Genomic DNA, 16,271 nt, shown 5'->3' on the forward strand with positions numbered 1-16,271 from the left:
TCCGCCATGGAACAAGCGCGCCTGCTTTTAAAGGGAATGTGAGATGACGCTCTGATTGGTTTATTTCACGTTACGCCCAAACCACACCTATGAATAATGAAGCTACTTCAGACCACCCCATCTTAGATTTGCGTTGGGTGTGGGAGTCATTTATCCCACCGGTATAATAGCAACAGCGCCCGAGATCTGCCCACAAAGTTACTTGCATTTCACGTTTGATACTTGTGTTTCAGATCGTTAAAATAGGGCCCCTAAACTTACTTAGTTATGCTGTCCTGCGACTCTGGATCATGACTGATTTACAGTGTGTCTGGTGCTGTGCTTGTGCCTTTCATTTCTGCTTACACTATATTGTTTTATTTATTATAATGAATGATGTACTTACAGTACAACATAGATCTATTTATAGAGTTCTTCCCTTAACAAAATAGTTACAATATGAATAAAGACTGCATTGTTTCAAAGACCACTTGATGCTGAAAGATCTCAGATTTCATCAAACAGGATGCTATACTTAAAAATGGATGTATTATTACATAGAAAAGTGACAGTAAAGACATTTAAAATTATCCTATTTCAAAGAAATGGTGTTCTTTTACATCAATAATGACATTGAATATAAATGCATTTATAATAAAGTTTTTCATTCTTGAAAGAAAAGCAAAAAAGTAACATATAGACTATATAATCTTGATGAGGAAAAAAAAAACACAACAAATGCAGACACTTAACACTGATTCACTTCCAATTATATTTCTGTTCAGGTCATTAAACGCAGTCTGTGTGGATACGAGTTTGTGATTGTAAAAATGAAATATACCCAGCCCAAAACAGGGACTATTAGCTTTTATTCTAACAGAATATTGTATCCTCAAATTATCTCTTAATTAAACATACTACCATCTGAACCCTTATTTGCCTAATGGTCCAGTTCAGATACTTTATTAGTCCACTGGAAATAAGAGAGCATTGCCCACTGATATTAATGCAACAGAATAGATCATACTAATTACATTAAGACAGTTATTTTCAAAACTGGACTATTAGATTTCTATCATGATCATTTTATATGACAAATATTATGTTTGTTTAGCTAATTTACATATTTTTGAATCACTTTCATTAGTAATAATTTCAGAATCTTACAGACTTTAGATTGTGTTTACCTAAATCTGAATAAAATATCTCACCATCTATGAATAACTACTACAAACAAATAAAAAAAGAAGAAAAAAGACAATAACCAGAGTGGAAAAAAGAAAGAAAATTATAGTTAAATCCAAATTTAGTGTCTTTTTGTTTTCTTCCTGCTGATTGTTTTATTTCAGCCAACCTGTGATTCCAATCGGCCTACACAGAATCTGACAATCCTCATCAAATCTCTCTGGAAAATGATGATAGAACTGATCCTCTTCAGATGTGTGAACTATGATGTTCTCCTCAGACAGAATGAGACGAGTGTTTGCTGTGTTTTTTATCCAGTGTGAGACCACAGAGGTGTTAACCTAAGAAGAAACAACATTTATCATCACAAAACATGTATGTTATGGTGGTATATTTTCATTTAATCAAATGCATTTATGAATGTAACAAAGTGAGGTTTTGTTAGACTAAAATATAGCCAAGTAAACCCACCCATACAAACATAAACATCCTATATTTTGCTCATATTTGTCTCACACAAACACATTTACCTACCTGACTAAATAATGAAAAGCAAAGACATGTATGGTTCATATTTAAAGCTAATTAAGCAATATTGTAACGAATGGACGTAATAAAAATGCTCTAGACATCATAAAACCTTCCCTCCCGTTCTGTTCAATCTAAGTCACCAGCCCAAAGAGTCACAAAACCAGTTCTGCCAGAAAGACTCGGGAGAATTAATGCTGTAGCATAGACATTTATTAATGAGCTCAGCAAGCAATCAAATTCTTTGGCGGAGGCCCCGTTCATGACTCGAATTCCAGGGGTATTGAATCAGCGACTGCTGACTGAAGATGAAGGCAGGGGCGCCGCTCACCCCCCGAGGCGATGAAGGGGGCCATCTGGTGGTGGTGGGGTGGATGGAAGGGAGGGCGTCTTGAAGACTTCAGGTTGGAGAGGAGAGCCCATTTAGTGATGTTGGGGATGGTGATGGTGGACACCTGGGTGGTCGTGATGGGGGGGATGGAGGAGAAGATCCGTCTTAGTGGTGGTGGGGAGGAAGGTGGTGGCTGGAGCAACAGCATCTGCGGACTCAGATATGAGTAAGTGCTGCCCTTTTATGCTACAGCAAGAAAATGAATGGGTAGTTGAAGAGGCAATTAGTGACGTAAATGATTGAGTCTCCCTGGCAGAACTTGCGCTAGCTTTATTTCTCTTTAAACACCGTTATCACCTCGGCTCTCCTGAACGACCTTAGAAGAGACGGTGTCTGGAACCCTGAAAGACAAGCACAGGAGACCATCGACTTCTTGGTCACCTCCCTGACTAAGGCCCTTCTCTCCCGATCGCTCAGTTTGGCCGGGCGGCAAGCTCTAGGAAGAGTCCTGGTGGTTCCAAACTTCTTCTATTTACGGATGATGGAGGCCACTGTGCTCATTGGGACCTTCAATGCTACAGAAATTATTCTGTACCCTTCCCCTGATCTGTGCCTTGATACAATCCTATCTCGGAGGTCTACAGACAACTCCTTGGACTTCATGGCTTGGTTTGTGCTCTGACATGCACTGTCAACTGTGGGACCTTATATAGACAGGTGTGTGCCTTTCCAAATCATGTCCAATCAACTGAATTTATCACAGGTGGACTCCAATCAAGTTGTAGAAACATCTCAAGGATTATCAATGGAAACAGACTGTGAATACCTACTTATGTACATGTGATTTTTTCATTTTTTTTTTTTTAATAAATTTGCAAAGATGTCAAACAAACTTCTTTCCCATTGTCATTATGGGGTATTGTTTGTAGAATTTTGAGAAAAATAATGAATTTAATCCAGTTTGGAATAAGGCTGTAAACACAAAAAAATGTGGCAAAAGTGAAGCGCTGTGAATACTTTCCGGATGCACTGTATCCGCGATTTATTGTCTCTGTGTTTTGCTGCTCACAAATACAAAGTCACTAAACATCTTGATCTAGCTATATGCTATTACCCTGTTAGTACTTTATACAGTAGGAGAAGGTTATTCTTTCTTGGCCAGGAAGATAATTTATTTCTGAAAATTTATAACTGATTATGCTGTCTGTTTGTTGGATGAACTGATTAAATAATTGTACTATTAAATCACAGTACAATTAAAAGTGGCTTTAAAACCTGTACAGTAGATCACGTGTAGCTACCCAGAGAGTAAATATGACAAACCATCAGTCCAAGCACAAGCAGCATGGCTATATCTGAACTTCTTACCAAACCAAACAGTACAATTATTCAATCAAAGAAACAATCTACTGATTTTTCAGCCAACTAAAACCTGACTAATCCTTTTGATAATTAGTAGATAGTTCAGCCAAATGTTAAAAATATTCGCCTAAATATAATCACTCAGTTTCACTGAGAAGAAAATATATTTTATATTTCACAAAAAAAAAAAAAAAAGTCATACAGGTTTGGAATGACGTGAAGATGAGTAAATGTGACCCGATCTGGCGAAATGAGTCGGAAGTCGCAACATTCCATTTTAAGATATGGGCCGTTTATGTGGAAAAACAATGAAATAATATTTTTTATTTTATTTATTTTTTTGTGCTAAATTTCAAAGAACAGACATTCAAAAATAATCTCCTAAAGTTTCGTCGTCCAGATAATTGAGTAAAGGTATTTAAATGACTATTAAAGTTTACAAAGTTTTACTAAATTCGCTGGAAATGAATATTGCTTTTCTCAACCTCTGAGCATTTCCCGGGTATCCCCTGATACGTCTCTGCTCTCCAAATATGGTGTTACACGTTGTATAGAACCAATCAAAAAGCTTAGAAATGTACACAAACGCTGATCATTTGTCAATGGGAAGCCCCATTTCGACTGACCGGCACGCGATTGGTCCAGCCATCCTCCTGTCAGACTCGCGGCGCTCTGTGTAAACAAGCTAGCAGATCTCCTCAGAAAGATTAAATATTATTAATTTGAGAAATGTCGCTGTCAAAAGAGAGCAAAGTCGCCAAAAGCGTTGAACTCACTTGAGGCTTCTAACCTAAGCTCTGCTGCTGGTCATCAAGAGTGGCTAAGGCTAGTCAGTGATTGTTTTGGATCTGGAGACTTGTCCTCTGATGATTTATCGTGTATGTGAGTGAGTGCAATTATTCTGTGAGTGTATTTATCTGCAAGGAGAATATATTACAATGTGTTTAACCCAATATTTAACTGTTGGTATATCCGTTATGAATATGTTACACTGTTATTGTCAACTAGCCTACACAAAGATATGATTGCATAGGCTAACATTATTTGTTCTCGGTTTCCTTGTCTCTCTGCCTCTCTCACTTTCTCTCTCTCTCTCTCACACACACACACACACACACACACACACACACACACACACAGACACACACACACACACACACACACACAAACACACACACACACACACACACACACACACACACACACACACACACACACACACACACACACACACACACTCTCTCTCTCAAGCAAAACTGTAGCACCTCTGTTCAATCTTTCTGATTTTAGTAAATGTTTGTAAAAGTGCCTTTTAAATTATTTATTCAAATAAAACTTTAAAATAATTTGAGCTTCAGCCTGGCATAATAGCATATATTAATGTCTTTGGTCAAATTAAGCTGTACAATAAATAGTTCATCCCTTTAAATGCAATGGATTTTGAAAGATATCAACAAAAAACGGGCAAAAAACTTTAAAAGCGATTTTCTCAGGTTTTCAATTGGAAAAAGAGGGCAGACGACCATAATTCAAATGTGTATATATTTACAACCATTCAAGGTATGACTTTGACTAGGATATCATTTGAAAGCTTATGGTCTCCTCTTTCCAGTAATACCAAAATATCAGTTTTGAAATTTGGGTCACTGTGACTCATTTTGCTGGATCAGGTCACAAATGATGATAAAGTTTTCATTTTGGCTGAAATATCTCTTTAAGAAGCCTTTTAATTGAAAATGACATGTAACCAAATTATTTAAAAAAAAAAAAAAAAAACATTCTTTTCCTCCATATCTTGCAGCTCTACAGCCTCTTTTGAATGCATTTTACTCCACTTTACACTTGGTAAAGCTGAAATACATCTACAGAAATTCTCAGAACAGAATGAATCTTATTGCTCAACATACTCAAGTTTGTTCAGTGTGCAGTTTGGATCATTCAGTAGATCAGACAGCATCTTGCCTCCTGATTCACCCGTGCGATTGTCACTAAGATCCAGCTCTCTCAGGTGTGAGGGGTTTGAACGTAGAGCTGAAGCCAGAAAACAGCAGCCTTCATCTGTCACCTCACAGTTAGATAATCTACACAGACAAACAGAAACAAAGAAGATATCTTTTACATTAGTCCCCGGTTTCACAGACAAGGCTTAAACCTAATCCCAGACTAAAATGCATGTTTGAGTTGTCTTAACTGAAAGTAAATTGCACTGACTTTTCTTAAAATAGGTCAGTACCATTGATTTGTCTTAAGATGCACACTAGTTCTGTTTTTTTATAAGGCACGTTTAACTACTTAAATATCCTAATTTAACTAAGGCCTAATCCTGGCTTAATCTAATCCCTGTCTGTGAAACCAACTCACAACAAAAGCTTGTTAAATCCTGAATCCTAAGACCTGAATGAGGTAATCAAACATTTAGCTAGGTTTAAACTGCATTTAATGTAAGTTATAGATTAGTAATAAAACATTTTGCTTCCTCAATTTGTCTCTATTTAAATATGTAATTTATGTTTTCTTTTCCTATTTATTTTTTGGTCTTGCCATGCGATATTTAACTCAACTGCAACTGGAGTCATATTAAAAAACAGTCAGTTGATTATATCCTTATTTTCAAAACTCATTAATAAGATAATTAAATTCAATAATGTGTTGGTTTCTGTAATCATACCTTATGTGTATCAAATTAACAAACAAACACATTTGAATCTCAAACCCCAGTATCTCCAGCAGACAGTTTGGGCTTTTCAGTCCATCAGAGAGCCGCTTCACTCCTGAATCCTTCAGCTCATTGATACTCATGTCCAGCTCTATCAGACGGGAGTTTGATGATTGTAGAACTGATGACACAGTTTCACAGAATTGACCAGTGAGTTTACAGCCAAACAATCTGTACAGAATAATTAAAAAACAGAATAATTACACTTCCATATTAACACATACTAATAAAGGTGGAATCTCTCTCATTTAATAAATTATAAGTTCTGCTGAAAGGAGAATATGGTTCTGATCACCAGTTGATCTATACAGCCATCTACCAGATACTGAGGATCATAAGCAAATAGATTTGTAACTCCTGAAGGAAATAGCTGTGTTCTAGTTTTGGTTTTAGGTTCTAAGTAAATAAAATGCTGCATCTGCGGCGCCTTAAACTGCGCTGTTGACACTCGACAAATTGTTTTTGCAAAACGATATTCTTCTTTTCTTTAAGAGAAGATAACTCTTATACATGAATATCAAAATGTATGCATTAAAGAAGCTAATAAAATTAAATATATAGTCAATTTATAATGCTTCAATATACTGATTGAATGAGTCTCAAACCTTAGTTTCTTCAGCTGACAATTTGGGCTCTTCAGTCCAACAGAGAGTAGCTCCACTCCTGAATCCTGCAGGCCATTGTCCCCCATGTCCAGCTCTATCAGACGGGAGTCTGATGATTGTAGAACCAATGCCACGTATTCACAGCACTGGCCAGTGAGTTTACAGTCTGCCAATCTGAACAGAATAATAAAAAACTGAATAATTATATTCTGATAAAAGTGGAATCTCTCTGATTTCATTAATAGAATATAGAGAATATGGTTCTGATCCCCAGTCAATCTATACAGCTATCTAACAAATAGATTTGTATCTCTGAAGGAAATAGTCATGTTTGAGTAAGTTTGGGTTTTAAGTTCTGAGCAAATGATGTAGCCTACTGATTTCTTATCATCATGATTGGCTGATACCAATCCCAATTGTTAAAGCTTTATACAAGTGATATGTTAGATCTCTGTTGGCTGTCACTTTATACCCCTTACACTGTAAAAGCATTTTTATTGATTTCACATGATTTCAAGTGGCATACTTAAAAGTAATGGCTTACTTTTAGTAACTCTACAAAAAAAAGAAGAAGGTATAATCAAGTACATGGTCTCATTTAATAGAAAGAAAACCTTTAACATTTTTATGAAAAATAGATCTTGATCATGTTTGGAGGTGCTTATGTTAACACTGCTGAGAAAACCCCAGAAAAAAGTTATGCAATTTATTGATTTATTTGGTTATTCATGCTTGACATTATGACTATTAGAAAGTATATAAGACAGGTCATAAAATCAACTTTGGTTTAGTTTTGGATTATCTTCCAGCACTGTTTCAGCTGTCCACTTCTATTCTATGGTGCACGGCAAATCATGACCTGTCAATCTGAACTATCGATCCAATACAAGCGCGCTCTAGCTGTAAAACCGATTGTCCGATTGGTCTCAACACATCGTCCCTACCCACCATAATCGAGATCCATTGGATCAGTTTCCATTGGTTGAACTTAAAAATTACTTTGGAAAACACTGCATCAGGATTGTGACACAATCAGATCCATTTAATAATGATCAACAAAAATGGGAGTAGCAAATTGGCCAAAAGGAAATATGAATAATTATTAATAACTTATTATAATTAATGATAAATAGGGGTGAAACGATTCACTTGTTTTTTCAATGCATTGATTACAAATCCTGACTATGCATATGCATCGATCTTGAATTGTGTATTTTAGAATCGTGAATCATTGTTTTCAGTCAATAATCGAATTGAAATGCTAAGAATCAAATTAATCGCGATTTGATAGCGATTCAGTGCTTTAAAATATTTAAACATTAAATTAATACATGCACAAATTAATGGAGACATTGTGCGCTGTCATTCGCGCACTCACAGCTCTCCTTCACAGATATGCGCCACACTCTCCAAGTGAAAAAGCCTAAACCAAAATGCATTTAAGACACTTTTTTTTCATACTAAGTAAACTACAAAGCCATTAACATATTTACTGACATGTCGCATGAGACTTATTGATATAATTCAACTTTATTAATAATTAATTATTCTTTAAGTGCAGGATATTTAAAGTGTACCTAAAGTATACTTGCAATAGTTCCACTTCAGCACAATCAAATATGCTTAAGTATATTATCTTTAGTTGGACCTCAGCACTATTTAACTAAAGTGCATTAAGTACAAAATTAGTTGTTCCAATTTAACAGACTTTATGTATTCCAATTTAGTATACCAAAAGTACAATTGCTGGGTATTTATTTTAAGTACATAAATATGTATATGTATTTGTTGTATACTTAGCATAAAATAAATGTGTTTTAAATACATTCAAGTATATTTCTTTTTCACTGGCGTCTTTACCGCCTTTCACTGGATTGCTCTCATGCTCCGTCCGTAGCTCTCATTGACACATTTTTGAGCAGCCCACGTTTGAGCTCTCCTCAGGACGGCCACTGCTATTCACATGAACAGATGACAGCTCTCTATTGAGACAGCAAAAGTCCCAAGTAAAACCACTCAAGCCATTGATAAAGCTGTCAATTCATTGCATGGTCACTACTGTTGAAATAAAATGCTTTCATAGTGTGGAAAAGTCACCATTATTTTCTATAAGATAAAATACTGAAGTTTTACGGAAATGGGTCATTATGTATAATATGACATTACCTAAGCAGTTTAAGGAAAACCCCACTTTTTCAAGGGCGTGCATTTATTGCATAGATAGAGCAAACACGATGTAAGTGTCTAATATGCATAAGCACAGTTCTAATGAATGATAAATTAAATTTAAATTAATGTCGTTAAAATTAATGTACGAAGGAAACTTCTGAAATAACTACAACACTGAAATAAGAGCGCACGGTTCATCTATCAATCTGATGCACATTAAAGTTGTGTTTGTTACTTTAGCAACAGTCGAGCCCCGTTGCGTTTTCTTTCATAATCATCATAAAAAAAAATTTCTGTATAAAGAGAACAAAGAGGCTTTCTTACTATTCCGTGAAAAAAAAAGTTTGTTTAGGATTATTTGGGAAAGTGTATGATATTCTTGGGTAGTCTTTCCATGGAAGCATTGTATGTTTAATGTACCTGGATCACTTTAATAAGGTTGTGTAGGCATCAACACTATCCTACACAAAAGTTAACATGAACTAACAGTACTTTTAAAGCCTTTTTAAATTTTGTCTTGTGTAAATTTCTTCAAATGCCAATGTGGTGAGCAGGACCAGAATAAACATCTTTCAATGCATAAAGTTATAATTCTGACCCTGCCTTCTGATTGGTCCAGTGTTCCAGTGGTGATCTAGTAACAGCTGTGACGTGAAACAGCAGTTCAACTGCTACTGTGTACATCACTGCACAGTACTTGTTGAAAGCAGCTTTACCTTAGCTCTACTAGCAGACACTTCATGGATTTGACTACTGAATGAATGAATCAATCTCAAACCTCAGTTTCTTCAGCTGACAGTTTGGGCTCATCAGTCCATCAGAGAGCAGCTTCACTCCTGAATCCTGCAGCTCATTGCCACTCATGTCCAGCTCTATCAGATGGGAGTTTGATGATTGTAGAACTGATGCCACACTGATTTCAGTAAGATTACAGTCTGCCAAACTGAACAGCATAATGAAAAACAGGATAATAATTACACATCAATTTTTATTTAAATTACTTCACAGCTCAATCTAAAGTTGAGAACAATAACATGATAAACTTTACAGGCTTTCTTATATTTTACTATATACTAACCAGTCACATTTCACGCTTAAAAAATCTGGCAGTGGATTTCTTATGTTATTTATCATATTCTGTGGTTCTTTTATTTATATATATATTATTTTTTTACCTGACAAACATTAAGCAATCACCATCACACACATTCATGTCATAAGTGCGTGGGAGATAAGACCAAATGAGTCGGGTAAAAAAAAACACACACAAAAAAAAAAGGAAATCCCGCACACTATGAATACTGGCATACAAGTATCAAAATTTTATTAGCAACATTTTGATCTCATGACCTTCATCAGGCAAATACCTTGCCCACCATTACCTGACACACATACAGTAACTGTCCATCATTTCATCTTGGGCTCTTGTTTTTACTTGGTTTCTAAATAAATCATTTGTTAGGCTGGGAGTTGAACACAAGGGGTATGGAATTATGGATTTTTTATGTATTTAAATAGGTTATTCATGTTTTCTAGGTATTTCTATTTATTTTGTGGTCTTGTCATGTGAGGTACAATAATTTTGTTATTGATGCAGTAAAATTATAAAATGTTGCTCAGACAATAAGATTATTTTGTCATAGTCTTTGATTTCAAATATGTAATTTATGTTTTCTTTTTCTATATATTTTTTGGTCTTGCCATGTGATGTTTAACTCAATTGCAAATGGAGTAATATTAAAAAACAGTCAGTTGATTATATCTTTATTTTCAAAACTCATTAATAAGATAATTAAATTAAATAATGTGTTGGTTTCTGTAATCATACCTTATGTGTATCAAATTAACAAACAAACACATTTGAATCTCAAACCCCAGTATCTCCAGCTGACAGTTTGGGCTCTTCAGCCCATCACAGAGCAGTCTCACTCCCGAATCATGCAGTTCATTTATACTCATGTCCAGCTCTATCAGACAGGAGTTTGATGATTGTAGAACTGATGACACAGTTTCGCAGCTTTGACCAGTGAGCATACAGCATACCAATCTGTACAGAATAATCAAAAAACAGAATGATTACACTTCCATATTAACACATACTAATAAAGGTGGAATCTCTCTCATTTAATAAATTATAAGTTCTGCTGAAAGGAGAATATGGTTCTGATCACCAGTTGATCTATACAGCCATCTACCAGATACTGCGGTTCATAAGCAAATAGATTTGTATCTCCTGAAGGAAATAGCTGTGTTCTAGTTTTGGTTTTAGGTTCTGAGTAAATAAAATGCTGCAACTGTGGCGCCTTAAACTGCGCTGTCGACACTCGACAAATTGTTTTTGAAAAACGATATTCTTCTTGATATATATTCTTCTCCCGTGGACCCACCACCTGCAGGAGGGACCGTAAGGGGCCGGTGCTAAGTGGATCGGGTGGCAGTCGAAGGCGGGGGCCTAGACAACCCGATCCATGGACGCGGAATCTAGCTCTAGGGACATGGAACGTCACCTCTCTGGCGGGGAAGGAGCCTGAGGTTGTGCGTGAGGTTCAGAGATTCCGACTAGAGATAGTTGGGATCACCTCTACGCACGGCTTGGGCTCTGGAACCACACTCCTCGAGAGAGGATGGACTCTTCACCACTCTGGAGTTGCCCATGGTGAGAGGCGGCGGGCTGGTGTGGGTTTGCTTATAGCCCCCCAGCTCAGCCGCCATGTGTTGGAGTTCACCCCGGTGAACGAGAGGGTCGCTTCCCTGCGCCTTCGGGTCGGGGATAGGTCTCTCACTGTCGTTTGTGCCTACGGGCCGAACGGCAGTGCAGAGTACCCGGCCTTCTTGGAGTCTCTGGGAGGGGTGCTGGAAAGTGCTCCGACTGGGGACTCCGTCGTTCTACTGGGGGACTTCAACGCCCACGTGGGCAGCGACAGTGACACCTGGAGGGGCGTGATTGGGAGGAACGGCCCCCCTGATCTGAACCCGAGCGGTGTTCTGTTATTGGACTTCTGTGCTAGTTACAGCTTGTCCATAACGAACACCATGTTCAAGCATAAGGGTGTCCATCAGTGCACATGGCACCAGGACACCCTAGGCCGGAGGTCGATGATCGACTTTGTGGTCGTTTCATCCGACCTCCGGCCGTATGTCTTGGACACTCGGGTGAAGAGAGGGGCGGAGCTGTCAACTGATCACCACCTGGTGGTGAGTTGGATCCGATGGCAGGGGAGGAAGCTGGACAGACTCAGCAGACCCAAACGTACTGTGAGGGTCTGTTGGGAACGTTTGGCCGAATCTCCTGTCAGAGAGATCTTCAACTCCCACCTCCGGGCAGAGCTTCGACCAGATCCCGAGGGAGTCTGGAGATATTGAGTCCGAGTGGACCATGTTCTCCACCTCCATTGTCAACGCGGCCACTTGGAGCTGTGGCCGTAAGGTCTCCGGTGCCTGTCGAGGCGGCAATCCCCGAACCCGGTGGTGGACACCGGAAGTAAGGGATGCCGTCAAGCTGAAGAAGGAGTCCTATCGGGCCTGGCTGGCTTGTGGGACCCCTGAGGCAGCTGATGGGTACCGACGGGCCAAGCGGACTGCAGCCCGGGTGGTTGTGGAGGCAAAAACTCGGGCCTGGGAGGAGTTCGGTGAGGCCATGGAGAAGGACTATCGGTCGGCCTCGAAGAGATTCTGGCAAACCATCCGGCGCCTCAGAAGGGGGAAGCAGTGCCCTACCAACGCTGTTTACAGTGGAGGTGGGCAGCTGTTGACCTCAACTGGGGATATCACCGGACGGTGGAAGGAATACTTCGAGGATCTCCTCAATCCCACCGTCACGTCTTCCATTGAGGAAGCAGAGGCTGAGGGCTCGGAGGCGGACTCGTCCATCACCCAAGCTGAAGTCACTGAGGTAGTCAAGAAACTCCTCGGTGGCAAGGCACCGGGGGTGGATGAGATCCGCCCTGAGTACCTCAAGTCTCTGGATGTTGTGGGGCTGTCTTGGCTGACACGCCTCTGCAGCATCGCGTGGCGGTCGGGGACAGTGCCTTTGGACTGGCAGACCGGGGTGGTGGTCCCTCTTTTCAAGAAGGGGGACCGGAGGGTGTGCTCCAACTATAGGGGGAACACACTTCTCAGCCTCCCTGGGAAAGTCTATGCCAGGGTACTGGAGAGGAGAACTCGGCCGATAGTAGAACCTCGGATTCAGGAGGAACAGTGTGGTTTTCGTCCCGGTCGTGGAACACTGGACCAGCTCTATACCCTCTACAGGGTGCTGGAGGGCTCATGGGAGTTTGCCCAACCAATCCACATGTGCTTTGTGGATTTGGAGAAGGCATTCGACTGTGTCCCTCGCGGCATTTTGTGGAGGGTGCTCTGGGAGTATGGGGTTCGGGGTCCTTTGCTAAGGGCTATCCGGTCCCTGTACGACCGGAGCAGGAGCTTGGTTCGCATTGCCGGCAGTAAGTCAGACTTGTTCCCGGTGCATGTTGGACTCCGGCAGGGCTGCCCTTTGTCGCCGGTTCTGTTCATAATTTTTATGGACAGAATTTATAGGCGCAGCCAGGGGCCGGAGGGGGTCAGGTTTGGGGACCACACGATTTCATCTCTGCTCTTTGCGGATGATGTTGTCGTGCTGGCCTCATTAAACCAGGACCTCCAGCATGCACTGAGACGGTTTGCAGCCGAGTGTGAAGCGGCTGGGATGAGAATCAGCACCTCCAAATCCAAGGCCATGGTTCTCAGTCGGAAAAGGGTGGTTTGCCCGCTTCAGGTTGGTGGAGAGTTCCTGCCTCAAGTGGAGGAGTTCAAGTATCTTGGGGTCTTGTTCACGAGTGAGGGAAGGATGGAACGGGAGATTGACAGGCGGATCGGTGCAGCTTCTGCAATAATGCGGTCTCTGTACCGGTCTGTCGTGGTGAAGAAGGAGCTGAGCCGAAGCTCTCGATTTACCGGTCAATCTACGTTCCTACTCTCACCTATGGTCATGAGCTGTGGGTCATGACCGAAAGGACAAGATCCCGGATACAAGCGGCCGAAATGAGCTTTCTCCGCAGGGTGGCTGGGCGATCCCTTAGAGATAGGGTGAGAAGCTCGGTCACTCGGGAGGAGCTCAGAGTAGAGCCGCTGCTCCTCCACATCGAGAGGGGTCAGTTTGGAAGCCACGAGCCACCTCGCTCGGGCATCTTTTCCAGATGCCTCCTGGACGCCTTCCCGGGAAGGTGTTCCGGGCATGTCCCACCGGGAGGAGACCCCGGGGAAGACCTAGGACACGCTGGAGAGACTATGTCTCCCGGCTGGCCTGGGAACGCCTCGGTGTCCCCCCGGAAGAGCTGGAGGAAGTGTCTAGGGAGAAGGAAGTCTGGGCATCCCTGCTTAGACTGCTGCCCCCGCGACCCGGTCCCGGATAAGCGGTAGAAGATGGATGGATGGATGGATATTCTTCTTTTCTTTTAGAGAAGATAACTCTTATACATGAATATCAAAATGCATGCATTAAAGAAGCTAATAAAATTCAATATATAGTCAATTTATAATGCTTCAATATACTGATTGAATGAGTCTCAAACCTCAGTTTCTTCAGCTGACAATTTGGGCTCTTCAGTCCAACAGAGAGTAGCTCCACTCCTGTATCCTGCAGGCCATTGTCCCCCATGTCCAGCTCTATCAGACAGGAGTTTGATGATTGTAGAACTGATGACACAGTTTCACAGCATTGACCAGTGAGTTTACAGCCAAACAATCTGTACAGAATAATAAAAAAAACTGAGTAATTACACTTCCATTTAATATATTCTGATAAAAGTGGAATCTCTCTGATTTCATAAATAGAATATAGAGAATATGGTTCTGATCCCCAGTCGATCTATACAGCCATAACAAATAGATTTGTACCTCCTGAAGGAAATAGTCATGTTTGAGTAAGTTTGGGTTTTAGGTTCTGAGTAAATGATGTAGCCGATAGCGACTACTGATTTCTTATCATCATGACTGGCTGTTACATAAATAAATAAACATATAAATGAACATAATATTATTGAGATTTTCCAATCCGGTTTTAAAACATTACACAGCACCGAATCAGCACTTTTAAGAGTTTTTAATGACATCTTTTTAGCAACTGACTCGGGTCACTGTGTTGTCCTTGTACTTTTAGATTTGACTGCTGCTTTTGATACAGTGGATCATGAAATCCTGATTACTCGTTTGGAGCAGTGGGTGGGCATCAGTGGCACAGCGTTAGAATGGTTCAGGTCCTACTTGTCCCAGCGAACTTTCTGTGTTGGCCTTGCTGACTCTGTTTCCTCGACTGCTCCCCTGTCACATGGGGTGCCACAGGGCTCAGTGCTTGGCCCTCTCTTATTTTCCCTCAATCTACTCCCACTTGGTTCAATTCTCAGGAAGCATGGTATTTATTTTCATTGCTATGCAGATGACAGTCAGATCAATGTCCCTCTTAGAAAGTCAGACTCCTACTGTGTTAAGCCATTGCTAGAGTGTTTACATGACATTAAGGCCTGGATGTCTCTTAACTTTTTAAATTTTAATGAAAAAAAGACAGAAGTCATGGTCCTTAGTGGTAGTGGCACTTCTGTGACCCCCTGGTTGATCTGGGTTCCATAGCACAGTATCACAAGCAAATCATTACTAATCTGGGGGTAAAGGTGGACCCTGACCTTAAGTTTGACACCCAGATTAAAGCCGTAGTGAAGTCCAGCTTTTTCCAGTTAAGGCAGCTGGCAAAAATTAAACCTGTCCTTCAGAGACAGCACTTTGAGACAGTAACCCACGCCTTTGTGACCACTTGGCTGGATTACTGCAATGCACTTTTTTGGGGGGTTAGTGGGTCCTCCATTGCCCGTCTGCAACTGGTTCAAAATGCTGCTGCTCGTCTTTTAACTGGCACAAGAAAGTATGAGCACATTTCACCTATTTTAGCTTCACTCCACTGGCTACCTGTTCATTTTAGGATTCATTTTAAACTCCTTTTATTTGCTTTTAAAGCCTTGAATGGCCTTGCCCCACCGTAGCTCGCCGAGTTGCTGCACCCCTACATTCCCAGCCGCTCTCTCAGGTCAGCTGACCAGCTGCTCCTGACAGTGCCTAGAACTAGGCTAAAACTCAGAGGAGAACAAGCTTTTGCTGTTGCAGCTCCAAAACTATGGAATGTATTGCCACTACACATCAGACAAGCCTCCTCACTGTTTCATTTTAAATCTCTGCTAAAAACCCATCTTTTTACTCTGGCTTTTAACACCAGGTAATCGTGATTGATGTGATTTAAATATGTTGTGTGGGCAGTGCACTTTATTTATTTATTTGATTTGATTTGACTTTGCTTATTTAATTTTATGTTGTTTTATCTTATTTTATTACTTTTATCTTTTTGTGTTTATCTTATTTTATTACTTTTATC

At 40.3% G+C, this 16,271-nt stretch overlaps 1 protein-coding gene across 1 annotated transcript in view; it reads right to left on the reverse strand.

Annotated features, from left to right (window-relative positions):
• Positions 1-509: 509 nt before the first annotated feature.
• LOC311301149 (NACHT, LRR and PYD domains-containing protein 3) overlaps positions 510-16,271 on the reverse strand; it is a 37,217-nt gene continuing 21,455 nt past the window's right edge. The window contains exons 8-14 of the mRNA XM_084426057.1: positions 14,425-14,598; positions 10,749-10,922; positions 9,654-9,818; positions 6,707-6,880; positions 6,099-6,272; positions 5,293-5,466; positions 510-1,505 (exon numbers count right to left, since the gene is read on the reverse strand). Coding sequence (XP_084282183.1) covers positions 1,475-1,505; positions 5,293-5,466; positions 6,099-6,272; positions 6,707-6,880; positions 9,654-9,818; positions 10,749-10,922; positions 14,425-14,598 — 1,066 coding nt within the window. The 3' untranslated portion in view covers positions 510-1,474. The remainder of the gene's footprint in view (positions 1,506-5,292; positions 5,467-6,098; positions 6,273-6,706; positions 6,881-9,653; positions 9,819-10,748; positions 10,923-14,424; positions 14,599-16,271) is intronic.

Source organism: Rutilus rutilus, assembly GCF_951802725.1.
Source record: "Rutilus rutilus genome assembly, chromosome: 12".
Classification (NCBI taxonomy): Eukaryota; Metazoa; Chordata; class Actinopteri; order Cypriniformes; family Leuciscidae; genus Rutilus; species Rutilus rutilus.